The sequence below is a fragment of the Hyaena hyaena genome, unplaced genomic scaffold (assembly GCF_003009895.1).
Source record: "Hyaena hyaena isolate Hyena2069 unplaced genomic scaffold, ASM300989v1 scaffold_300, whole genome shotgun sequence".
Classification (NCBI taxonomy): domain Eukaryota; kingdom Metazoa; phylum Chordata; class Mammalia; order Carnivora; family Hyaenidae; genus Hyaena; species Hyaena hyaena.
The window spans coordinates 1,703,117-1,729,791 of NW_024080933.1; the positions used below are offsets into that span (position 1 = coordinate 1,703,117).

The window sequence follows — 26,675 nt, forward strand, 5'->3', positions numbered from 1 at the left end:
CCATCTATATTTGCACACACTATTTATCTTGTTGACTTTGTGAATTCCAATCATCATTCAGGCCCATGTAAAGTCTTTATAATTATAACAACAACAAAGGAATGCAGCAATAACAGTAGCTAGAGCTTTCTATATCTATTCCATGTGCCAAACATAGTACTAAGTTATTCATACTCACTATTTTATTAACTTTCACAAATATCCTATGAGGTTAAGTACAAGTCTTAGCCTCATCTTATAGTGGAGGAAATCTAGGCTCAGAAGTGTCAAATAACATACCTGAGTCCACAGACTCAGCATGCACAATAGCTAAAAATCAGACTTAGATCTATCAGGTTGCCAATGCTATGTTTCTAACGTTGAGGCTACACTCCCTGAAGCCACTTTTCTTCTCTGATTCTGAAGTCTTTACTATGCATCATGGCTATCCATTTGCCAATTATCTTTTTCTTTTTAAATTTTTATTTGAGAGAGAGAGAGAGAGAGCGAGAGAGCGTGAGAGAGCAAGAGAGTACACGGATGGGGAAGAAGGGCAGAAGAAAGAAAGAGACTCTCAAGCAGGCTCTCTACTCAGTGTGGAGCCCAACACGGAGCTCAGTCCCACGACTCTGAGATCGTGACCTGAGCTGAAACCAAGAGTTGGATGCTTAACCAACTGAGCCACACAGGCACCCCCCACCCCATTTGCCAATTTTCATGTGGAATGTTAAATCACTAAACATTCTCTTGTACACATGTGTTTCTTGTCCCTCATTTTACCATAATATGAATTATACTTCTGGGTTTTGTAGGTTCTGCTTAACAAATGCATCCTGATGGAATGGATTAGAAGTATAAAGTAATCACCCCCCTCCTCTTTAGTGCGCTTGGGTAATTCATCCTTTAGGCAATGGGTTTACTTTCCCCTCCTCTCGCCCCAGGATCACTTGCTGACACTGGGTAGAAATAAAAGAGAAAATCATAGCTGAGTTCAGGCCTTCCAATAACAAATATTTGCATGGCCTGGAGAAGGTGGGCCTGACAGTAGTTCCTGAGTGCCTCAGGAGTCTGCGTCTGCAGAATCGTGGATCTTTGAGCTCCTGAGGCCTTTGTGAAGTTAGACATATTACAGGAAAACAACACAAGTCCCCAGATTCAACAACTATCGTGGACCACATGAGATTTAATCACTTCCTTGAGAACAAAAAACGCAGTTGGTAATTATACAGCCCTGCTTATACATCACAGTAATGCTTTTGCTGTTGCTGTTGTTGACTGGCCTATTTAAAATTGGAGCCATGAGACAGAATAGTTATACCACTTTATATATGTAAAATGTTAATCTGGGGCTTAACCATTGAGAAGCTGGTTGACCTTGTATTAGTCACTGCCCTTTCCTGGTCCTCAATTTTCTGACTGTTGACCTGTGGGGTTTTAGAGGATCTTTACGTTGCCTTCTTGCCTTGCCTTTCTGGGATGCTAATTAATACAACCTCTTAATTTTGGTTTATATGCACAATGTTGAGTCACATTCTCCATGGCTTTGTCTGCTCCACCGTGCCTTCTCCTGCTTCTGGGCAAACGCCCCCAGATGAAGCAGTGGGCAGTTTCCTATGTGGGATCCGCTGGCAAAGTCCTCTCTGACCTAGGCTTCCTTCACCTTGAGATGCCTCTGCCCTTTTGTGTATTTTGCATGTTAATCACCAAAAGCTTCCTGGTAAGTTCTCAGGAACAGGGAAAGCAGACAGCCTGTATGTGGAAGCCATCACCAGCATCCAGGACATTAATATCCCTGAAGTCCTTATAAGGAAATCTGAGAGCTAAAGTAGTTTTAAAGAAACTTCCTTCAAGACTTCTCAAGGTGAATGTGACCCTGTGGAGGAGGCCAATGGACAGAAATGCCTGCCCAGACAAACCAGACTTTCTTCTGTGACCCTCTCCCAACACATGTTCTGAAAACATGGACATAGCAGTAGGGGTAGAAAATTTGAAAGGCACACTCCTTGTGAAAGTAAGGGTCCAGGAGTCACTTTTAAACAGCAAACAGTGGAGACCAGGCAAAAAAGGACAAAGGTTGTTTGGCATTTAAAAAATGTGGTGATGGAAGAGTTCTGTACTGACTCTATCAATGGGCACAGGAATCTGCATGTGACAAACTTACACAGAACTGCACGTGCATGTACACACACAAATGAGTGTGTGTGATACTCTTAAATCTGAAGGGTAAGGTCTGTGGATTGTACCAATGTCAGTTTCCTGGTTTTGAGATCATACTGTTATGTAAGATGTTACCATTGGGAGGAAACTGGGGTAAAAGGGTACATGGACCTATCAGTTTTGAAACTTCCTGTGAATCAATAATTACTTCAAAATAAAACTAAAAGTACCCCTCAAAACCAAGCACCTGGTGCAGTGAGTGGACCTGGCTGTGTCCCGCCCCCCCCCCCCCATCAGCCTGGGACGCAAGTGCCGCTGCCGTCTCCCAATATCTTATTAGTAACAGCCACCCCTTTACCATCATGATCATGGTCATGATCATCAAGGCTCTTGTTTATTGAACACTTACTGTGTACAAGGTACACTTTCTCACTGGCATCAACACCCCCACCAGAATATCATCTCCATTTTACAGACGATAATGACCTTGGAAAAAGCGGAGTTGAGCCGCAGGCCACAGAGCTACTGTGGGGCCAACCTCTGACCCAGGTCCTAGACTCTAGTGCTCACACTTGGGACTGAAACACCAGAAAGGAACAGGACTCTGTGGAGCTGTCATGACATTCGATGCGTGTTCCCTGGAAGCCACTCAAGCACATCCCTCAATCTGTCTCAAAGGCGTCTGCACCGAGGCAGCACACAGCACAGTGACACCACCTTCCTGTCCCATCCCTCACCACTGTTCTGGCCAGAAAGCCACACCGCAGAGAAGAAAAAAATCGTCACTTACAAGTTCTTCACGTTGGTGATGCCACGGAATGCCTTCCTCGGGATCCCCAGGATCTGGTTTTCGCTCAGATCTCTAAACAAGAAGAGAAGAGGCACACTGCATTAACGACCAAGGCCCGGCTTTATCTGCATCTCATTATGACAACAAAACCTCTCACAGGCTGCCTCTGCGGTCTGGAGTGTTGGAGGCACTGTTTAGTCTCAGGCCTCAGGCTGCTACGAGCCTTCACATTGTTCCTCTAGTGATGGCCTTTGCTGAAATGGTTACCAGGCGGGAGCAGCTCGCCTCCAGGGCGGGCTCTGTGGGTGGTCTCGCACCTCCAGGCCGTGAGCCAAGACTCTGGGTTATTTGTTGCACACACACCGCACCCAATTCTCTGTTCTGCCACCTCCCAGAGAGACCCCTGGCCCCCTCCTCCATGCTGCCCCTCCCCCACTTCAGGGTCAACACCACTCAGTCTCCCATCTCTCAGGGACTCTCTGCCTTTGTCATTTGGGTTTGGAAGGGAAACTGGTAATCCTAATTTCCTGATGGGGGATGACCATCTCTGTTTATTCCAGAGACCCAGGCACACCAGGGGCCTCCCGGATCAGCTTAGTGACAGGCATGATGAATTCAAATTGCATTTGCACAAACTTGTCCAAAATGGGGGTCCCACTGGCACCTCATCTAGCATTAAGCGGTGCTAATGTGTTGCTTTGAGGAGGAAAGGTAAGGGACAAAGTGTCAGGTCTTGAAGCCTGCTCAGACTCAGGTCTTGTGCCAGGGTCCTCTTTAAGAATCCCCAAAGCCTCAGTGTACTTTCCTAAGACCTATGCAGTTTTTTTCTTTCTGTTTCCCTTTTTCCCCCTAAACCAAACACGTACACTTGTTTTCATTCATACCTCAAGCTTGCTTGGGATCTCAGTGAGTAATCAGTCATAACTGCGTGTCTCTCCACACACACACACGCACACACACACATCATATGTACATATATCTATAGATACAGATATATATCTCAATTATTTTGAAAATAACACCCGAACTTTTAGATATTAAGGTAAAAAATCATCCTCCCAGACCATAAGCGCTGTTACCAATTAGGAGCAATATGTATAAATTTCACAATATGATCTCATAGTATATAGTCAGCCATAAACTCTTTTTTCACTTATTATATTGAGAACATCTGTTCATGTCATTAACAGTACATGTATGCCAACATTTTTAATCACTGTATATCATCTAATTGTATAGAGGGCTATGTGATCCCACATTGTTGGGAATTTGCCATTTAAGGAAATACTAGGATGGGTTTTCCTCCCCACACATTTTTGGGATAATTATTCAGCTACTTCCTTGGTATAAAGTCCCATAAAGAGCATGTGCTGGGTCACAGGGTAAACGTCCTTAACTGCCGAGTCGTCCTAGAGGAAGACTGTATCAGTGGACTCTCCCACACTGATTTTCCACGGGAACCTAATCAAAAGTTAAAGAGGACTCCAAATAAAGAGAGGTCAGACAACCATCTTCCATTGAAACTTAGCCCATCTGAATTAACATTTTGTGAAGGGGCAGGAGGAAAAACAGAAAGTAGAATAGAGGCATCGACTTTCCTGCTCTCACCTGCTGAGAGGAGTTACCACACTGAGTAGGTGGCTGGAGCTTCAGACACTTAGGGATTGTCTGGGGCCACTTGTTAAGCCCCAAGGCAAGGCTCAGAGTTGGGGTAGGGTACAGATATGACTACCAGTGGCTTCTGGGGCTGAATAATAGGGTACTCCCCATCTCAAATTCAGTTTCCTCTGTCTGCAACTGGTGTAAATAAATTTAGATGCACAAGGAGCCCCGTTGCAGGCTCCCCTGGCCAGGCCTGATTCAATGAGCAGGGCTCCAGCCGGAGTCAGGGCACTGAACAAAGCCCATGGTGACAGCAGAGGTCAGGCAGGGTCACCAAGGTCACTCCTCTGCTCTCCATCAGACTTCAGGGGAAGGGGGCACAGGTCCTGTCATCTACTAATACAATTTCCACCAGGCATCTGGGCAGTACTCAAGGCTCCAGCAACCACAGTGGGTCTAGTCTTTTCTGCCAGGTGAAGGCTGGTCTCCAGGACAGTAATCCCCTGCCCACTATCCTCCCAGGCTTGGCTGCCCTCTTTGGCCACTCTGGGAAACCACTTGGGCCACTGTGTTGGTCAAGGGCTAATGATCAGAATCAGGGGCAGGGGGAACAAACAGGAGAGAGGTTTGGACTGTCAGCTCTAACCATGTCTGGAAGCTACTTCAGTCATGCATTAACCCTTTGAGTTTAAGGCCCCAAACATCCTGAAGAAATAATTGTATGAAGGTACTGGCTTGCCATACAGTGGGCTGAGGAGACGAGAGCAGCATTTTAGCTGAAAAATCTGGCCCGACTGCTGGGAAGCGCCCCACAAAAGCCATCACACAGGCCAAACCCTGCAACTGCACGGGGCAGTCTCTTGGGTTTCTGGTCACTATTTTCTTGCTGGAAATATACGCAGTCTTGCTTCCAGTTTAAGGGACCCAGTTTAAAAGCACAGCTTTCTTTCCAGCTCCCTGCCATGGCTTTCCTTCTGCCGCAAGTGAGCAAAACAGTGGATTGTAGGGAATTTATCTGTTTCCCATGACAATCCGCTTGTAAATTTTATTAATTTTATTTTCCATTGAGCCTCTGTTCTCCAGCTAACAATACCACTGCCATCCATCTGCAGGATTGTATATTGATTTCATAAATACCTCCAGTGGGCTGACAAACTGACAGCTTTAATGGTGTTACTGATGGGGCGTGGAGGAGGGTTCAGGGCTGGGTGCTTCATTTTCGGTAACTGTCCCTTCACAATTATCTTGGGGCCTTTGTGAGGGCTTCTAATAGTGTGTTTATCTCAGCGTGATGCCAGACCATGTAGCTATTGCTAAGCACCACCCTTGAGAGATACAAGAGCCACCATTTTGAGTTGACACTTAAATAAAAATAACAAAATTTATCTGTAGTGCCCAAGAGCCTAGTACTGACCAATTGCTTGCTGTGGGGTTACTGTCTTGCCCTTCCTGAGGGAAAATGCTCAGAAATAACCAGGGAAAGGGAACTTTTTTTTTTTTTTTAAACATTAGATATAAGGTATGAGGCTGGAGCATGGTTAGAGAGAGGGTAAGGGGCGTGTGCTGAAATTTTCTGGGAGAAATAAAAGAAGATGGCTGGTGGGAAAGATTTTCTTGGTTGGAAGTAGGGCTATGGATTGGGATGCCTTTTTAAATAATTAGGACTCTGAAAGAAAGGAGAACTGCATTAGCTAAAGTGCATTTTCCTGCTTCCGGAAAATGATTAACCGATGGATTATTCCATCCAAAAACACAAGACCAAAGAGGACTTATTAAGGAGACAGTAAGTCAAATAGGAGTTGGCAAGAACCAATATATCCCCCTTCCAGCCAGCACCCCCCCTTTTTAATTTACTAAAATGCTTTGGACACAGATTAACTTTCTTCGCAAATTTATTATTGCTTCATCTACCTTGAAACGGGAACTGCAGACACTTTGATAAATGGATTGAAAGGTTGTCTAGTTCCAGTGGAGCTTTGAAATGCTTCCCAGGGCTCTCTCTGCAATGTCAGGCATGCTTTGTTCTCAGAGCAACAGTGAATGACAGTCCCCACCTTCACCCCCACCCCTGCCCACCCCACGTTTGCCAGGGAAGATGGCAAGGCAAGAAGCAGGAAAACAGTTTCCTCTTTGCTCTGTGGGGACAATGTGCTGGTCTCAGTCACATTCATGCTACCAGGAAGTCCTGTCTGTGTTAAATGGCAGTTTGTGGGGGGTGGCATTTGCTTCGAGATATCAGCCTTGAATTATTCCAAATGTACGAGCCAGGGCTCAGAAGCTCTCTCAACCTTGGTGACTTCTTGAAGCGGGGGTAGCCACTTATTAGCAGTATAATCATGCAAGCTACTGAAATGTTCTATGCCTCCATTTCCCCATCTTTACAGTAGGGGCTTTACTGAGTTCCTAGGTTAATCATGGGGATGAAAGGAGTTGATATATATGTACCTTGCAAATCACCTGGAACCCTGTAGGCATTCAACAAATGGCTGCATTTATTTCTTGGATTTTCTGCCCAGTTAGCTCTGATTTTTACATTGCCGAAAATGTCCTTTATCATCCTCTTCAGGATATTTGCCTACAACTATGCAAAGAATAAAACACATAAATGTTGCTAATATTCTTTCTGTAAAATCTGAGGGAGGGATTGAAGTTTCTCTCATTTATCATCTAGTTATGAGGATCCCTATGTGAGTCTAGAGTTTTTTGAATGAAAGAGGAGAGCTTGATTCAGGAGAAAAGGTCTGTCTCAATTTGGGCTCTCAAAGAAGCTGACATTTAGCCAAGTGATGGATTCACACTTGAATCCTGGGAGAGACCAGTAGGGATGCAGGAAGCAGGATGAACAAGGGGAATAAAGAGCAGGTAAAGTCCTGACCTTGTCTCTAACCGAGGGATCTGGGTCTTTGCAGCCCTACATCAGACAGTCCTTGGTTAGTGATCACCCAAGAGAAATACAAATTGCCGGGCTTTGCCTGCTTTCCATAAGGCTGAACACGGTGACTCCATGACTCATGGACAGATTGGTGAGGAGGTTCCCGGTCATGGCCTTTATCAGCAAAGTCTGAAGAAGCAGGAGATGGGAGCCAGAGTCAGTAAAGGGACCCACGGAATCCATCTCAAAGCATTCATAAGAAGGCTTCAGGGATAGTCCTCCTGATTCAGGAAGTTCTCAGAAGATTAAAAAAAAAATCACTCGTGAAAGATGACATATCTGGGACCAAAGATCAAGAGGCCACAAGGGGAAGCTTAGTGACCAAAGGATATTAGAACGATGTGATCTGATGCTTTCTTTGTCTACTTCCCCAGACCTTGCATTGAGACCAATAGGCACTTTTTTAGTAACTGAAAAACAAAACAAAACAAAACAAAACAAAACAAAACCCTACCAATGCTTGATTAGCCAAAGTAAAAGAGGATGATCTAAAAGCATTTCTATTTGGAACTATTATTGGATTTGAGATCAGGGCAGTGGATTACCAATCTGATTCTCTTTGGCCTGAGTCTGTATTAAAATTACTTTCCCAGTCACTGCCTAGTAGGAGGAAACTGCCCATTGATGTAGTAGGTATCAATCAGAACTCATTTAGGGATTTAAAACATTTCTGATAGATAATCCATGAATCTAAAAGTTCTTGTACTCTCAATGCTGCCTTCTTATACAAAGCTGAGCCCTGCTCCCCCTAACCCTGACTCCTAATCTATAGTAACTGTGACATTATCACTCTGCTCTCAGAACCGAAGAGAAAGATATTGTTTTGCTTACCTTATTATATACAGTGGGAAGGACAGACATGCAGGAAAAATTATTCCCTGGGGATTCTACAATGTGAACTTTGGGGAGGATTTATCTTAAAAGGTAAATCTCTTCTGCAGGCAATTTATCTTAATAAGCAAGATTATAGGTTTTCAGTTGGGTCACTGTCAAAACCAAGTGAGCCCAAAGCATGTCTCAGCTGAGAAGCCCTGGTACCTCCAGCTGGGTGTCTAGTCAATGGCATCCTTTGTCCAAGGGAGATTACGATGGAAAAACTAAATCATTTCCTGAAAGAACTGCCACCTGTCTCAGGGATCCAGAGAATCAAAGTATCAATGGGAGACAGAAATCTAAAACATGACCAAAAACATTATTTTCCACTGCTCCAATTAGTTTCTGAGTATTTCACTGCACTAGTTTACATGCTTGCTCCCTTGATGTTAAAAACTTACTGAATGAAAGAGATCAGTAAGAGTTCCTTTCATTCTGCCTTCTCTGACAAGCTCATTAGAAAACCCCTAATCATACCATTCAATGTTTAAGATCAGCAGATTAGATGGCAGCTCAGAATCTTCACGTAACAAACAATAAATTCAGCACCTACTGGGTGCTATTCTATGTCACATGTTGAGGTACAGATGTGAACAGAAGGAAGTTTCTGTCCTCCCGGAGCATGTATTCTCTTTGACCCCCAATACAAATAAACAGAACTCTTCATACACATGATTGGAAAATAAACATCTAGACACCCCCAAAAGAAAGAGCTAAAGTTTCACTGTTTTTTCCTTTTCAACAAGAAGACACCCTCTATCTAAAGTCACACTGAGGATTATTGCTAACCAGCAAGGAAAATAATTCACAGCTTTGTTTTACTTATTTGAGGCTCGAAATCTTTTTAGTTTTGGGGTGGTGGGTGTTGGGGAGGGGAAGGGGCCGGGAAAGAGGCCAATCTGAATCACTGGGACTTGCAGGGATGCAGTCTTGTTTCATCAAGTACTTTGATTTTGTCTTTCAAAGTGAACAGTCTAATAAAAATCAGGACAGTTTGAAGATGTTATTAAGAGTGGGCATGGCACAGGGCAGCTGTTCTCATAGTGGGGCTCATGGTCTACCTCATCCGAATTTACTGATGATGCTTCAAAAATAATACAGGTCCCTGGTTTTTAAAATAATTTAGATAGCATAATGGTATTGTGGGTTATGCTTCCCCTCATTTAGTTCTTTGTCTTTGAGAGATACATACTGAAATAATTAAGGATTAAATGATGATATCTGAGTTTTGCTTCAAAATAATGTAGAAGAGTAGGGAGTAGGTGGATGTATAGATGCACTAAGATTGGCGATGAATGGATACTTAATTGAAGCTGAGTACTAGGTGCAAAGGAGGTTCATTTATAATTTATGCTTGACTTTTTATATATGTGTGAAATTTTCCATAATAAAAAAAATCATGAATGCAGATTTCTGGGATCCATCCCAGATCTACTGAATCAGAAACCCTGGGGACAGGCTATAGCGTGTAAACTTTGAACAAGTTTGAGAGTGTGGGTAGGGTGATTTGAGCATGGGATTAGGTGCTAAGTTCATACCCTAGCTGTGCTACTTAATAGGTTGTGTCTTTAAGAACATCAATCAATTCTGAGCCTCAACTTGTGCCTCTGTGAAATCAGAATAAGCATCAAGGGTAATGAAAAATCAAGTGCTTCTTCTATACTCTAATGCAGTATATAAACGCAAATCACTATCTTCATTTTATTAGCAGACAGCTAACAAATATAGCATCCTACTACCTTAAGTGTCTAGGGGAAATTTTGTGTCCAAGATTGAAGTCCTCCCGTGTCTCAGGTGTGAGCCTGCTCAAGTTGGGCAAAATGCTTACAGGAACTAGTGTCATCAGAGAAGGCTGAAGGGGAACAGGGTGACAATATCTAATCCATACCTGACAAAGCCACCCAGGGGCCCAGTTTGGAAGCTCAGCGAGCAGGGGTGAGAGTCTATGGATGCTTACAACCTCCCCGGGAACCAAGGAATTCAGCCGGAGGAAACCAAGCATTTTGTCCCTGGGCTCTCCTAAACCTTCAGGGAAGACTCTGGTGACTGGGGTTAGCACATTCTCTTGGGGGCCTCACAGACAATTGTTTTCCCAGGTTTCTAGGAAGGTTGCAGTTGAGGGGAGAGAGCACTGGAGGGCAGGTAATGAGCACCCGGGCCGAGGCAGATCTTAGCTGTGACCATTCCAAAGCAGATGAAAGCCTGGTATTTGAGCACCAGGGAGCTAAGGATCTCTTAGGCAGAGGGACTGAGGGCTGCAAGTAAGGTTAGGGTTATTGGTTTGCTCTATGATTAGTCACTAATGTACATGCTTCCTGCCTCTTTATTGGCTGATATTCTGAAAATCACAAATTCAATGCAGGTTAAAGGTAATGAGCAAAGCAGGCTGACTGTGGACACAAAAGAAGTGAGGGGTGAACTGGAGGATGCAGGGCCCATCCCAATGAATTTCTCCCAATTAAAAACAAATCAGCCTCTGTGCTGGTCAACAGGACACTTCATGCCAGGGCCTGAAGGGTACATAGGCCTTCACAGCCTCCGCCACCCCGCCACCCCGCCCCGAAGCGATCTGCTAATCCTAGGACAGCATTCCTCCAAAGAAATATAACATGAGACACCTATGCAATTTAGCTTGTTCCATTAGCTGCACTGAAAACAGTAAAAAGAAACAGTTGAAGTGAATTTAATAAAGTATTTCACTTAACCCAATATATCCAAAATACTACATGTAATCAATGTAAAAATACATTAATGAGACACTTTACATTCTTTTTAATACCATATCTTTAGACTCTGATGTATATTTTAAATGCATGTCAAGTCAAACCAGCCACATTTCAAGTGCTCAATAACTACACACAGCTAGCATCTATTACATTGGACAGTGCAGTTCTAGAATAAGGCTAGGAGCTGGAAGTTGTGGTTCTGTACCCACCCACTGCCAAGAGAGGAAAAGAGTATTAAATGTTGGAACCACCTCAAAACATTAACAATAGAACTACTACCCTATGACCCAGCAATAGCATTGCTAGGAATTTACTCAAGGGAAACAGGAGTGCTGATACATAGGGGCACCCCAAGTACCCCAATGTTGATAGCAGCACTTTCAACAGTAGCCAAATCATGGAAAGAGCCTAAATGTCCATAAACTGATGAATGGATCAAGAAGATGTGGTTTATATATACAATGGAATACTACATGGCAATGAGAAAGAATGAAGTCTGGCCATGTGTAGCAACATGGATGGAACTGGATGGTATTATGCTAAATGAAATTAGGCAGAGAAAGACAGATACCATATGTTTCCACTTATATGTGATCAGGAGAAACTTAACAGAAGACCATGGGGGAGGAGAAAGGGAAAAATAGTTATGGGGGGGAGGCAAATCATAAGAGACTCCTAAACACTGAGAACAAACTGAGGGTTGATGGGGGTGGGGGAGAGGTGACAATGGGTGATGGGCACGGAGGAGGGCACTCATTGGGATGAGCTCTGGGTGTTACACAGAAACCAACTTGACAATAAACTATATTAAAAAAATAAGGGGCGCCTGGGTGGCTTAGTCGGTTAAGCGTCCGACTTTTCACTTAGGTCATGATCTCGCGGTTCGTGGGTTTGAGCCCCGCGTCGGGCTCTGTGCTGACTGCCAGCTCAGAGCCTGGAGCCTGTTTCAGAGTCTGTGTCTCCCTCTCTCTCTGACCCTCCCCTGCTCACGCTGTCTCTCTCTTTCTCTCTCCTAGAAATAAAATAAACATATTTTTAAAAAAAATGTTGGAACCAATCTAAAGGAGTCCAATGTGGGACTCTTTGTTGGGGTGGGGGGAGTGGGTATAACAAGAGGAAATGTGAAAGGGAACCATTCAAGATAGAAACTTTTAGATTTAAGGAAGCAAGCCATGGCTTGAAACTTCCCAGTTGTTCAGCCATCCCTCCTATGAACAGAGAACCTCTTTCCAGCCATTAGGATTTAATTTGCGTCTTTCCAAACTAACACCCTTCCAGGGCTGGCAGGTTTAGTCAATGCTTCCAGTCCAAACAGAAGCTTTCTTCATTTAATTATCATATGCAATGCCAGCTAAGGCTCTTTGTGTTCATGAAACAACATTATAATTGACTGATCATCTCCAGCAAATGGTACAGAGGCTGAGCTTCTCAACAGCTCACTAATTCCTAGAATTATCACAATTTAGTGACAAGGCAGTTACATTAAACAGGTATGGGGAGCTCTCATTATCAGTCCAATTGTGCCTCCTGTTCTGATCCAGACATTCCTGCTTAACTAAGTGGTTCAGGAAACATCACTAGGATTCTAACTATCATCATCTGACTCAAGTTTGTGTGTCCATTGCCATGTACCCTTCAGGAGGTATAACTGAGATTTTGGTGTTCTTACATTGGGGACAGAAATCTGATGCTGAAAATCATTAGATCCTAAGGATCTAATTCTGTGCCTGAGATAGTCCTCTGCCAATTTTTAGGTCCAATGAAATGTTTTGGCTTAATTTACCGATCCTGGTGTGAGTGTGTGGTGTAGGGTAGCCACCTGGTTCAAAAGCATGGGACCAGGGTTTTCTTTTTTCCTTTGTCTGAAGCTACGTGTCTGCCCAATAGAGTTGAGGAAAGGGAGCCCATTTCTGTGCAATCCGTCCTCCTCTGGGCTGACATACTGTTCCCACCCCCTCCTTTCCCTCCGTCCCTCTCCCTTGGCATCCCTCTGAGGCTTTCATCCCTAATTTGATTGTCGTAGCTGGCACTGTCAATCTGAAATCTAGTAGCACGTCTAATGCTGGCTGGACAAGGGGAATGCACGGGGAGCAGCGGGGGAGGCAAATTCATCTTGAGAATAGCTTTATGTAAATCGATCTTCTGGCCGAAAGCTGGAGCCAAGCATTTGCTGATTAATTGGAGAAGCGTCCTTGTTCCTGTGTCTTCTTCAGAGAGATGGCCCAAATTGAGTACTCTCTTCTTCACAAAGACATTCCCATGCCAAAAAGCTTTTGCAATTAGGAGATGAAACCTTGTGAGCGAGGGGGAGGCAGAGGGGTTGGGGGAGCATTTATGGAATTGTTCTGAAATGAAGTATGTGCATTTGGGCTGCTTCATGATTAATTGCTGACCTGGGCACCTTCATTTGCCTCCCAGATGGTGGCCTGGTAGCCTAGGTTCTGAGGCATAATATCCCATAGGTGAAGATCTGCTTGTACAATTAGCAAAAATTATAGGGGGTGGAAAGTATACTTTCTAACATGTTCTTTCAGTGGATTCCAAATTTATATTTTCAGTTACCACTTGAGCCCGTTCCTGTTAGCCTCAGGAAGGCGGGAGTGTCTGTGACTAACTCAGTCTCTTTTTCAAATACCTCTTACGGCCTCTGAGAAAAAGAGCTCCAACAAAATGCCAGATCATCCACGTTGGTGGTCCTTTAACTCAGTAACTGTCCCAGGGCACTGTTAAATCTGACTATACCAAAAAGCTAAAGGCAGATTAGGGATTTAGGCACAGGTAAAAGTGGGTTTGGACCCAGAGAGATTGCTTGTTTGCCAATCTATGTGCTGACTGAAGGTCCAGTTTATATGGCAACATGGTCATTTCTACTGGCTTCTTCATGAATTATTAGTTTCGTGTGGTCAGAAACTTTTGATGAGCACAAGCCCTGACATATAGGTTAAAAAAATATTTGTTGAATGGCTTAAAAGTAAGTAAAAATGATTTCACGCTATTGCATGGTTCATGGATGATAGAGAATAAATCTCAAGCTATGGGGATTCCTCCCCACCCAAGTCCAGTTTGTCCCTTTAGATCATAAAGAGCTCTCCCCCTGTGGTCCCTACACTTCTGTCTCTACCTCCCAGTGGGGTATTGTGCTTGAGAACTAATGTCGCTAGAACAGGCTTGCGTTCTAAAGAGCCACAGATGAAGCCTCTAACTGAGAAGTGTTTAATGAGCCTAACTGAAGTACGGGAATGAGCAGTTACCTGGGAAGTGTAGCTAAACAAACAGAGAATTTGGTTTTTTGGAATAGGGTTTAAACCTGGTCTGAAAGGTACAACAGATTTGGAAAGTGGATTCGATCTAGAAAAGGGCTGTGTGCCTGACAAGAACATGTCTCCAAGAACATCTCCTCCACCCCCTCCCTGCCATTTCTAAATTCTGGCACTCATTGAGACTAGAATAATACAGATAACGAAACTTCGGGTGCAAAAGGAGACACTTTTTTTCCCCCCAGGAGACACCTTTAGCATCAAGCAAAGGAGATGTTAGAAAGGGATGATTGGCAGTGAGAAAGTTTTGATTATCTTTGTCATAATTTGCTCCGTGATCACTCTCCTTTCTGCCAAAGGGTCTAAAAAGTCCAACTGAGGAAGGTGGGAAGCAGAGAGGCAGGTCAATGGGCTAAGGCCCTGTAGTCTGGGAGCAGGGGAAGCCATTTCCTGATTTCTACCCCTGTAACCTTAAATGTTTAGCACGACCATGAAGAAAGGATACTTTGAACATTCCTCTGGGTACCCTGTGTGTGTCTGACCCCAAGACTAATGTTTTATGGACGAAGATATCCCTCCTTCTGCCACTGGAAGATATGCCACTGAGGTCTCTCTTCTGCTGTCCATTCTATTTCACTGAAGAAACATGAGCTCCCAGGGGCAGGGTGGGTGGGGAGGGATTAACATTCGCCTTGGGCTATAGCTGCCCGTGGCTGGGGTCTGGAATGCAGAGCTGCAGCTCAAGGAAATGGGGCATGTATATGTCTGTTCTTTCTTGTAACTTTTCAGAACCCCATTAAATAAGTGAAACCTCAGGGATGAAGGTGAGATGCTATCCTGAGGCCATCTGCTGATAAAATCAATGCAGCTTCAGAAAGGCTCAAAATTATCTTCTCCCCGAGCAGGAAAGCAATTCAGCAAGAGCTCCGCATCCTGAGTTGCAAGGCCAGCCTCTCGAAGCCCAGTGTTGGATGAAGGATATAGCAGCAAAAGCCATTAAGCTACGTTAATACTACAGAAGGACATTTCTCCTCGTGACCTCCTGCACTATTTATTGTTCCATTCAAAACAATTACAGTTATTGCTAATAACTCACACCTGTGGGCGTCCTGGTATCGACTAAAGCAGGATAGATGCTGTTCCCTTGCTTATTTACGTAAAAATGGATGCAGTTCAATAGGTTTACACCAAGTCTGAAGTTAACACTAATGCTTAATCCCAGATCTGCTTCTGGCCATTTAGCTTGAAAGGCAGTAGACAAGGGACGTGTGCTGGGAGAACCCAGTGAACTGCAGAGATGAGAGTAATCCGTGGTGGATGTGGGGTTGCTGCTACTAGTCTTATGCCCAGTACAACAAACTCACCTGTCCCAGGCAAAAAGGGAAGGACCTCCATGGCAGGAGGTAGGGGCACAGAGCGGCCACTCTTTCCGAAACACCTCCCTTGCTTCTCTGAGGATGTTCATTAACTATAGCCTGAGCCATACTCTGCCTGGTAACTCAACTCCCTTCCTTTCATATCTGACCCCAGAGGTCCTGCACATGGTCAAGACTCCAGGAGACAGTGAAGCACAGTGTGGAAGCATGGCTTGGGAGCCTGGAAGACTTGGTGTCAGTTCAGACTTTGCCACCTGCCAGCTGTGTGACTTTGTATGAGTAGATTATTACCCTGTTTGGGCCTCAGTGTTATCTGCAAAATAGGGACAATGCAACTACTTAGGTCACAGAATTATTATAAAATGGCTAATGACTTTAGAGCTGTTTGTATGTTACCTGGCTGATAATAAACACTTAATAAATACCAATTATTATGAGTGCTTGTAACTGTTCAAGTCTGCATTCATACACTATGGGTAGAAGAGAAAATCCCCACACATGCCTTGTCCCAGCGAATATTACAGAGGAAGCCAAACGGTAAAGCAGCAACTCTTGGTCAAATTTAATACCAAAGAAAGCAATACTTGGGTTCTACTCGGCCTGCTGTGCCTCAAAGCTTCTCTGGGTCCTGCAGGGAGGTCTGACCTCATGGTCTACCAGGCTCTCTTTGGATGAATAGTCAAGAGGGGCATAGAGTTAAAGCCCCACAGCTCTCTATATCCCCCCTGGGAAGCTGGCTGGAACTTTTGACTGAACAGCCACTGCTGTGCAGAGAAGCCAGCAGGAGGCGCCACAAAGAAGATGGACAGGAAGGAGGCCTGGAGGCAGCTGGCGGGGCTACTGGGATGAGAGCAGGGTTTAGATGAGGGAGTGGCCTCAAACCAACACAGGCTCTGGGCTGATTGCAGGATGGTGACCACTGATCTCTGGACAGACTCAGGACAAGTCAAGGTAGCCCTCCACCTTCCAAAGGAAGCTGGGGAACAGTGAGCTTCCCTGGGGTGTGGAGCCCTGCAGGAAACAGCCACAAGAGGAGAGGCTGAGATCATTCAAGATGAGAAGGTGAGTTAAATTTACTACTAAAGCAAATTTCCTGGCTGTCTTTCCTACTCTCTGAAAACTGTCCTGGGGCTTAGGTTTCAAAGAAAGGTCCTCATTAATAAGGTGACTGTAGTGCACCCATGGAGTTAGGTGCTATGGGTCAGAACTAAGAAAATGAGAAGACACAGTCTGTGGAAGAGGACAAAGGGGGACAGCAAGTATGACATCACCTCTTGGGGAATGAAAGTCACCTCTGCAGATAGATCTGGCTGTACAAGGCAAGATACATCAGGCCTCTGTCCTCTTTCCTATTCTCAAACCCACCCTGCAGGCTGCTCAAGGAGTGAAGGGAAGTAGACAGAAAGTCACCCTGAGTGCTGGTGTGGAGGGGCTGAATCTGTGATCTTTAAGTCAGCTGTGGATGTGTGGGAGAACCCAAGCAGGGAGGGACAGAGATAGATGAGAGAGAGAGAGATGGAGACAGACAGAGGGACATACACAGAGACAGAGGGACAGAGAGAGAGAGAGAGAGAGAAAGATGGAAAGAGAGAAAGATGGAGACAGAGAACGAGACAGAGCACACAATGGAGAAGGAGAGAGGGAAAATAGGCAGAGACACGAAAACAAAGAGGAAGAGAGGCTGTCACAGTGAGACAGAGAATAAAACTAGAGAAAACCAAAGAAAAGCAAAAGTCAAAGAAAAACACACATACAAAGAAACAGTTATTTCCCAGAAGAGACCACGAAAGGCAGAGAGACACATAGAGAAAGAAGCACAGTTAGGAGTCATGGGAAATAGGGTGGAGACAGGCGTGAGCACGCGCGCGCACGCGCGCACACACACACACACACACACACACGAAACACAGAAAGAGCCAGGTTGAGAGGACAAGGGGCAGAGAAAAGCAAGAGGCAAAGGATCAGGTGGAGGTCGGGCAGGGAGTTGTCAGGCTGGCCCACAGAGATTCCTCTGCAAAGGATCCTTGGTGTTTGGGCTTTCTCAGGATGAGGGCACCAAGAAGGGGAAGGGATCAAGGTCTCTCTAACATCTGACTTAGGAGGCTTCTCTGGAGATCAGGAAGTACCATCCTCACTGTCTGGACCCTGCACTGAGCTCAGGTCTCCGCCCCCTCCCAAGCCTTGTCCACAAAGACCAGCCCCGGACAAGGAGAGAAGCTACCAAGGGCAAGGTCTCTCGGAGCTTTGCCCAAGCTCCCATTTCTAACAAAGTGCTCCAGCCCCTGCCTCCCTCAGCTCCAGAAGGCAGACACAAGAGGTTTTAGCAGAGGAAACTTGTGGAGGTTTCAAACTTTTTACATTACGAAGCGAGTTTTTAAAAGCTCCATAAAATTTCAAGGCACATACTTAATGTTCAAATGGCAGAATATATCGATCCCTACCCATCCTCTAGTATCTTAAGTTTACCCAGAGGACCATTTTATTTAATTAACTTGGTGCTTTATTAATATAAATATTCTCCTATTGATCATAAGAGGGCCTGACAGGCACTCAGGCTGGGTATACATCACCTTCCCTCTGAGCAGCGCCACTTAGAGGAGTAGCTGGCTCAGAATCAAGAAGAGTGGCAGGAAGTGGTCCCCTGGGATGTCAGGCACTGATGAATCTATAGCATTTTTTATGGAGGGAGACTTTTTTTTTTCTTTCCAAAGTTCCAGCTCCTTGATTCTCTTAAAGCAGAAAGCATATGGAAATGAGATATGAAAATGGTCTTGGCTTACACGTATCAATTAAGCATGTCAATACTTTAATTAAATCACTCAACCTAATGAGATTTATACCAATGAATGTTTTATAGATATAATAGCTTTTCTGGCCACTGTTCAAAATGTCAAATAAATTGTAAAAAGAGGATTAAAAAAAGACATAATTGACGTTCTGAAATAAAGCCAGTATTTTTTTCTCCCTTCCTTTCTTTCCCCTTTATTCGTGTGATTTTGGACGATATATATAAAGTAATGGACCCTATAATGAATTGGTTTTTTAAGAGTCTTTTTCATTTTTCAATTCTAATCCTTCTTATCAACTTTTCTAAGCTTCACACCATTGAACCTGCGAATGCCTTCACTTTCTTCTGGTCCTTTGCAGCTTGCTTCTTCAGTCGTCTGCAACTGGAACTCCTTGGTACACCCACGGAGAGGAAAGCACACCCTCTGCCCTGACAAACAACCCCCCAAACAGGGCATAAGGTTAAAAGGCATGATTACTGAGAAGGCTATTACTGGAACATCAAAACATCTGGGCAAAAGTATTCTTAATCTCCTACGTAAAAGCCAGGCTAAAAGCCTATTTTCTCTAACTAAATAATGTGGCAAAAGCAAGCCAAGATTCTTGCTTCTCTCTTCTTATGCTCTTTCGGCTTCAGCTTTTCTAATTAATTTATTTCTGTGTATAACTATAGTCTATATTCCCAAAGACAGCAAACAAAGAGAAGGCCTTCAAGACAAGTACACGCACACACAAGTGTGTGTGTGTGAGTGAAGGTGAGACACTTGAATGATAGGGGACATTTATACTGCTGTAGTGGATTCCTCCAGATAAGTCCCAGGCAGAAGGAGCACAGCTGTATGTTTTACGATGGAGGTTCAGAGTTACTATCAAAAACTGCGATTACAAAAAAAAAAAAAAAAAAAGGAAAGAAAAATATAAATTATTCTGGGACACTGATCTGAAAAACACAAGTCCTGAAACCTCAGCTAGGCCATCGGTTGGAACGTTGCCCTCAATAAAGCAGAAGGACAAGGAGGAGGAAGTGGGTGCCCCTCAAACATTCGTGCTCCCGACTCCTCTGAGGCCCTGGCGTAGGAGGCCGGCATCTGGGGCCTCTCACCCATTCACAGCCAATGCCCTGCCAGTGCCTAGGGAGGGCAGCAAGAACCAGCCAGTCCTCCTCGTAGGATTCCCTTTGCTGACATGGTCTGGCCAACTTAGGGCAAAGAACCAAACACACCAACCATTATTGGATATTATTATTCAGAATGAAGCCTCTTTGCTCAGAATCCATGATTCTCAACAAATTTTCGAGCTATAAGATTGAAGCTTCTTGGGGCGCCTGGGTGGCTTAGTCGGTTGAGCATCCGACTTTCGCTTAGGTCATGATCTCGCGGTTCGTGGGTTCGAGCCCCGCGTCGGGCTCTGTGCTGACTGCCGGCTCAGAGCCTGGAGCCTGTTTCAGTCTGTGACTCCCTCTCTCTCTGACCCTCCCCTGCTCATGCTGTCTCTGTCTCTCTCTCCTAGAAATAAATGAAAACATTAAAAAAAAAAAAATTAAAAAAAAAAAAAAAAAGATTGAAGCTTCTTGGTTTGCAGATGGAAAACTGAAGCCCCGAGAGAGAAAGGGCCCGCCTAATGTCACACAGCCTGGGGCAAGAATGCAGGACCCGGATTCTGTGGAGAAGGCTTCTACCTCCCGCATGTGTTGTTTCTGTTTTATATAAAAAGGGCAGGATGACAGGGAGGTCTGGATGCAGTTGCTGTCATTTTCCTGGTTTCCAGGGAGCACTTGGCTGACCTGGCTAACTGGTGCCCTCTCTCCTCTTATCTGTCTGCAACATCTGTACAATGTTCCTAATGCCCTGCCTGCCTCTTTCTAGATTCATCCACTTATTAAACATTTATTGAGCAGCTACTACATGCTAGGCACACGGGATGGGTGATGAATAGGATCTTTGTTTACAGGGTTTATAGAATTATAGGGAAGACAAACATAAGCAAACAATTGTACGGATGGACATTTGTAATTCAGCCTAGATGCTATGAAGAAGTAGACGATGCTTATGTGATAGGAACATGTGTAATAAGAGAGCTCAATCCAAGCTAGGCAGCCGGTGGAAGTGAAGTTCAAATGGATGAGTGGGAATCACGCAACGGAAATGGTGCAGTGATTCTCAAAGTGCAGTCTCTGGACCAGCAGCATTAGTATCATCTGGAAACTATTAGAAATGCAAATTCTCGAATGCAATCCTAGACATACTAAAATAGAAACTCTGGGGGTAAAGAAAAGCCACTTGTGTGCTTTAGGAGAAATTTAAAAACAGACACAAAAGTAGAGAGAACAGTATAATAAACATCAACCTGAACAATTATCAATATTTTGCTAATTTTCATTTCCTCTATCCCCACCACCTCCTTCCACATACACACCGTGGTTTTTTTTCCCCCCTGGAATAGTTTCAAAGCCAATCTCGGACATCAACTCATTTTACACACGTGTGTGTGTCCGTGTGTGTGTGTGTGTGTGTGTGTGTATTCCAGTACGCAATTCTAATCAATAGGACTTTAAATTTAATCATCAGGCATTATCACACATAACAAAATTAAGTTACTCCATAGTCAAAATCTAAACAAAAGTCCTGGCAGTGCATCTCAGCCACCTGAGTTTTAGACAAGCCTTCAGGTGATGCTGACCCATCCCCTTGGCTGAGAACCACTGGTGTAGAGCATGCTGGGAGGGGAATGGTGTGCCCAGAATGGGGTGAGGGCAGGGTGTGGTGGAGTGGAAGCTGGCTGGGAGGAGAGGAGGTGCTGGCAGACAGGATCAGGCTTGGACATGGGTCTCAGGACAAGAGGCGCCGCTAAGAGTACAAAGCAGGGGAGGGGACAGTTCTTCAGGGAACGTCGGTGAGACTTTCAAAACGAAACCAGGAGACCAACAGGAATAGGTCTTCTTTATGCTCTTGCATTAAAAAATAACTGATATGTTAACGAATTCACATTTACACGTGGATTTTCACTTAAGAAGCCACAGTCACTCTCACCCCAAGCCTCCTCCTCACACAGCTCTCTGCATCGAGGAACAAGTCCTGAGTCTGCACGCATGGAAGGGAGGGCTGGCAGATACACGGATAAAGAACTCAAAAGCGGCTGGGCTCCCTGCGGGTGTGGACCTGGTGCCCCTGGAAACCCAGCATTGTTGCTTCAGCAGGTTTACGCTGCTAGGGCTTTGCTTGCTTTGGCATTTTCTGATGGGTTATAAACCTATCTTACCTCAGCACTACCTGAGAGGGGGGTGCTGGGTCCTGTTCTCCAGACCAGAGGGCTGAGGCTTTGCCCCATAACCCCAATGTCACTGAAAGCTAGGCGGGATCCTCGAACTCCTTGCTTTGTTCTAGCTGCCCAGGCAAAAAGGTGGCGCTTGTGGGGGGCATGGAATGAGTGACTTGGGGGTCAAAGGGCATTTGGGTCATCCCTGCTGTGCAAGCATGCCCGGGGCATGTGGCCTTTTTGCGGGTCCTCAAGGCCCCCACCCACCTCTCTCCCCTCTTGTCGTTGCCCTTAACCCCACCTCTACTATCCAGCCCTCCCTACTCTCTGTAAGTATCAGAGTCACAGTGGTGCCTTCCAGCATGCTTTAAGCTAGTTCAGTGGGTTTTAAACTGCTATTTACATGCAGAACTTTTTTGTCCAGTGATGTTTCCAGTAGTGCCCTGAAGTACAAACTCGCTCATACTGGAGCTTCTCTGAGGCGAGGTGACAGGGGAGCCAGGAGGTGTTGCGCCCTCAATAATCCAGGGTGCTTTGCCAGGGTTTGAGCGTTACCAACTGCTTCTGAGCTGGGGCGCGAGGGTCAATGCCTTGTCTGAGAACTCAGCAGAGAGGGCCCTGTCACACTCGCGTCCAGGACTCTGTCCTTCAGGCTCCATTTCCAGAAGCTTACACACGTTCAGAGCAGGGAAGACTGTACTCTGTGAAGACTCAAAGTTTGACCTTAGCTACATTTGCTTACAGTTGACTGACTTGGGGGCTACATGTTCTAGATTAGAATAAAAAAACCCATTTCGTTCCCTTTCCAGGTCTGTCCTGCTAGGCTTGCTTGGAGGAGGAGACTAGTGAGAAGCTGAATAGCGAGGGGGAAAATAAAAAACCCAAACTGGATGAGGCTCCACTCCTGCTAATCAGTCTGTGTATATTCACAGCAGGGAATCAGAGCTCCCCTTAGAGAGGAAAGCTGTGAAATGTTAAATGTTCTGACCCTCGCTTCCCCTGGGGGGGCTCATCCAGAAAACTTTACTTTAGAAATAGTAACAGTGATAAAAACACCTTGCACATGCTTAACTAGTCCTTATCAGTTGCTAGTATACTTCCAAGCATTTTGGCATAGGTTTCAATTTCCTCTTTCGTATCAGGAGAACGGAAGAAAAACTCCCAGACATCACTGCAAAATACTAAATTCAGCTTTGGGAGCAGGCATAATGGCAGGAAGGTGAACTGCTAAGGAGATAATACATTAGGATAGACACATGTGCATAATTAGAGGAACCTATAGCTAGTCTCTGGAAAGGAGTCACATCGCTAGTCTCTGGAAGAAGGCAATTCCTCGGTGCCATAGTTCTGGTAGCACAAGGGTGCTCTGGGCTGGCACCGAAGTTCTAGGTAATCCTGGGGTTCCTCAGTGTTAAAATCTCACAACCTTCTTTAAAAAGAGATTTCCAAACTCTGCCCCCCAACAGGGATGTAGCCATAGAGCACCATGAGATACCTGGAGTCCTACCTTATGTCTGCACTTACGTGCAGAGAGACGGACATTTACTTGGTAAGGACCTACTATGTGTCTCTTTCCACATCAAAAATGCTGAGGCAAATACCACTGTTCTAACCGTACATGTTAAGGAGACCACAGCACAAGTGCTGGGCAACTTGCCCAGGCAAAGAGGGGCTGGGATTGAACACGTCTGACTCCAGAGCCCTTGTGAAACTCCAACAGTTACTTGGAAGGGCCTGGTTCATCCCATCTGTCTTTTACTTCCACTTCATCTTGATATCGCAGTTAAAGAGGAGGACAGACTTTGGTACCCATGAACATGGAGATGAGGTCTAGACTTTTGGACTTGGGAAGATGGCATTTTCCTTGTTTAATACTGCCAAATATTCTGGAGTTAAATACTATTTTATTTCAACATCTTTCATTTATCGGGGCCACACTGAAGATTTAGCATTTGTGATGAGGTGATGGGGATAGAACTGAATTTGAGGAGGCACTCTCTTTTGAAAAGATTATAACTGACATCTCACATCATGTAGCAAAAACTCATGCACGCAAGTTAGTTTCTTGGTAAGTTCTGGGCTGAGGCTTTGAGTCTTAGGCAGCAAAGCATTCAGAGGGGACTGCAACTAAAGAAATACAAGGTCTTATGCGAGAGGGCTGTTTCCAGCAAGCCTGGAACCCTAACTATCAGCCAGTCCTAATTTCTGCCCCACACCACTCAGAGTCTGCAGAAATAGGGTAAGCAGTGTGTTTTCTCATAAGGAAAATATCACTCCCCTCCCCACCTTTCCTCTGTATTTTAATGTTCGAGAAAGAAAAGAATGAAAAAAAAATATCTTAACACAGCACACCATGCTATTACACTTAGAAATACAGAAAGGATTAAAACTGCCAGACCACATTAAAACTAATGACTGGTTTGGTGCGCACCCCTCGTTGCCGTGGCGTTGTCCATTGTCTCCAGCAATAAAGAAGCATCACAGGCAATTTATTGGGAGTTATTCTCAAATGAATTGCATTTGCTGAGAAGAGCACATTTAGCATTTGGTGATTCATATGTGGGAAACATTATTGCTTTGGAAAAGAGCTTTAGAATAAGTGAGATTTAGAGCCCATGAGGATAAAAAAAAAACAGAGTTTAAGTTTAATTAAAAAAAAGCGTGCATTCATTATGTATCTGTGTGTGATTATGGGTTTGGATGCAAATACAACATTCAGAAAAGTTCTGCCTAGATCCCAAATGGTTCTCTCTCCAGCGAGGAGTGGGATTGGGAGATAAGAGTTAAGGGGAATAATCTATATTTTTTTGCAATAAAAAAATAGAAGAAAAGAAAAATATATGGCCCAAACCATATACTTTATAACTTTTGATATTTCCATATTGTAATTTTTATAGTAAAGTATTCATAGGTTATTTATGTGTACTTGAAAGTTAACATTAAAGTGAGTGATTATACTTTCAGAGCCCCATTTTACTGTCCCTGGGATCAAGGGAAGGATTTTTTAAATATTTTCTCACCGACTATTTTAAGCTTCTGTGTTCCAAGCGGCTGATGCAGGTCCTCACTGTTCTGCTGAGCCCCATGTCCTTGCAGAACCACAGCTGTGAGGAGGGCGGCCTGGTGATAGGACCTCACACCCAACGGGGGAATCACTGTAACACAACTGACCGCTGTCCTTTTCCTCGTCTCTGTTGCTAGTTTATCAGGGTGCAAATTTACCAACAGTTCCCCAGCTAGAAGACCTTTTCTGCTTATTTCCTTCAAACCTGTCTGCATGTACATGCAACAGTTTTTCTCTTGTGTAAGTAACAGAAGAGATATCCTGAATATTTGGCTAATCAGAAGGCCAGTTATCCAGCAGTGTTCAAGTACAATCAAGTATATGAAAAGGCCAGGCAGGCAGTGTGCATAAACATTATTTACCACTGATGGTGAGTTCTGGGTTACAACGAAATGAATGTCTGTTCTTTCCTTTTTTTTTTTTTTTTTTTTTTTTGCTGATTATTGGTCATGTCCAATTTTGCTCTACAGACTTCAATGATGGTATTATATGTAAAACAAAGAAACTTATTATTTTCTTAGAGTAATAAACACACAAGAAAGACACTTTTGAAAATACAGGAAGGTAGAAGAAATTACCTATAATCCTCCTACTCAACCACTGAAACCATTTTGCTTATTTCTTTCAGCCTTCTATGGATACATCTCTGTGTGTATATGCTTGCAAAATAAATATATAAATAAGTATACATACTGAGAGAGAGAGAGAGAGGGAGAGAGAGAGAGAGAGAGAGAGAGAAGGAGAAGGAGAAAAGTTTGGCTTTACACTCTTCTTTTGCCACTTTACATCACATCACAACCTGGGTGGCCATATCTAGGAGCAAGAAGAAAACTTTTCATTATATACCCTTGTAACCTTTTGAATTTTGAACCATTTGCATGCATTGCCTATTTTGAAAGTAGATTAGAATATAACTTCTTAGGGCACATGGGTGGCTCAGTCAGTTAAACGTCTGACTTTTGATTTCAGCCTGTCATGATCTCATGGTTCGTGAGTTTAAGCCCTGCAATGGACTCTGCTGACAGCACAGAGCCTGCTTGGGATTCTCTCTCCTTCTTTCTCTGCACCTTCCTTGCTCTCTCGCTCTTTTTCTCTCTCTCGCTCTCCCTCTCTCTCAAAAATAGATAAACCTAAAAATATATATTTCTTATTGTTGTAAGCACTTCTGTACTAGTGCATTTGTATGCTCATCTTTTGAGTGGCTATGTTACATTCCTTATGAACGTGCTGGAAGGAATGGCGACCAGGTCAGTCATATCAGTGATGGTCAAGTCACCTCTTCCTTCTGGCCTTCTCACACTTGCTCAAACTCTCCTCCTAATCTGCTCGCATTGCATGCAGCCCACGGCTTGGTCTGTGGAGGTCTGAGGGCAGTTTTCCAGCAGAGCTGATGTCACTCTATGGAAACAAATCCTGCTGTCAGGACGCATGAGTGGTGGAGAGGGCAGGAGACTATGAAAAGCCTGAATTAATAGCATCTCCAGTTCCCAGACCCTTCATGGACCATACTGCTAAACCAAGAAGGGACACAGTGCTACGGATGGATTGCTGCTAAGGTAGCTCCAAAGAGTTCTTCCTCTTATAACAAGGGATTTTGGAACACCCATAATCAGAGTAACAAACTACAGAAGGAAACAGAAAGGGCTTAAAAAAAGGCATTGAGAAGACGAGCAAACATGGCTTTTTACAGATTTTCCTTGGCTTGAAATAATATAAAAAAGCAAACCAGGTAATAAAATTCACTACAGTTCTTCCAAACCTGATTATCCTATTTCATAAAGAATGATAAAGGTGTTCATTCAACCTCTATTTCAACTAAAAATGCTTCCCATGTAAGACCTATGGAAGAACTACAATCATTTCTTCTACAGAGGCAC

General features: G+C 44.3%; 1 protein-coding gene across 1 annotated transcript in view; it reads right to left on the reverse strand.

The window, feature by feature from the left end:
- SLIT3 (slit guidance ligand 3) overlaps positions 1-26,675 on the reverse strand; it is a 606,956-nt gene that overhangs the window by 189,819 nt on the left and 390,462 nt on the right. The window contains exon 5 of the mRNA XM_039247657.1: positions 2,927-2,998. Within this exon, the coding sequence (XP_039103588.1) occupies positions 2,927-2,998 (72 nt within the window). The remainder of the gene's footprint in view (positions 1-2,926; positions 2,999-26,675) is intronic.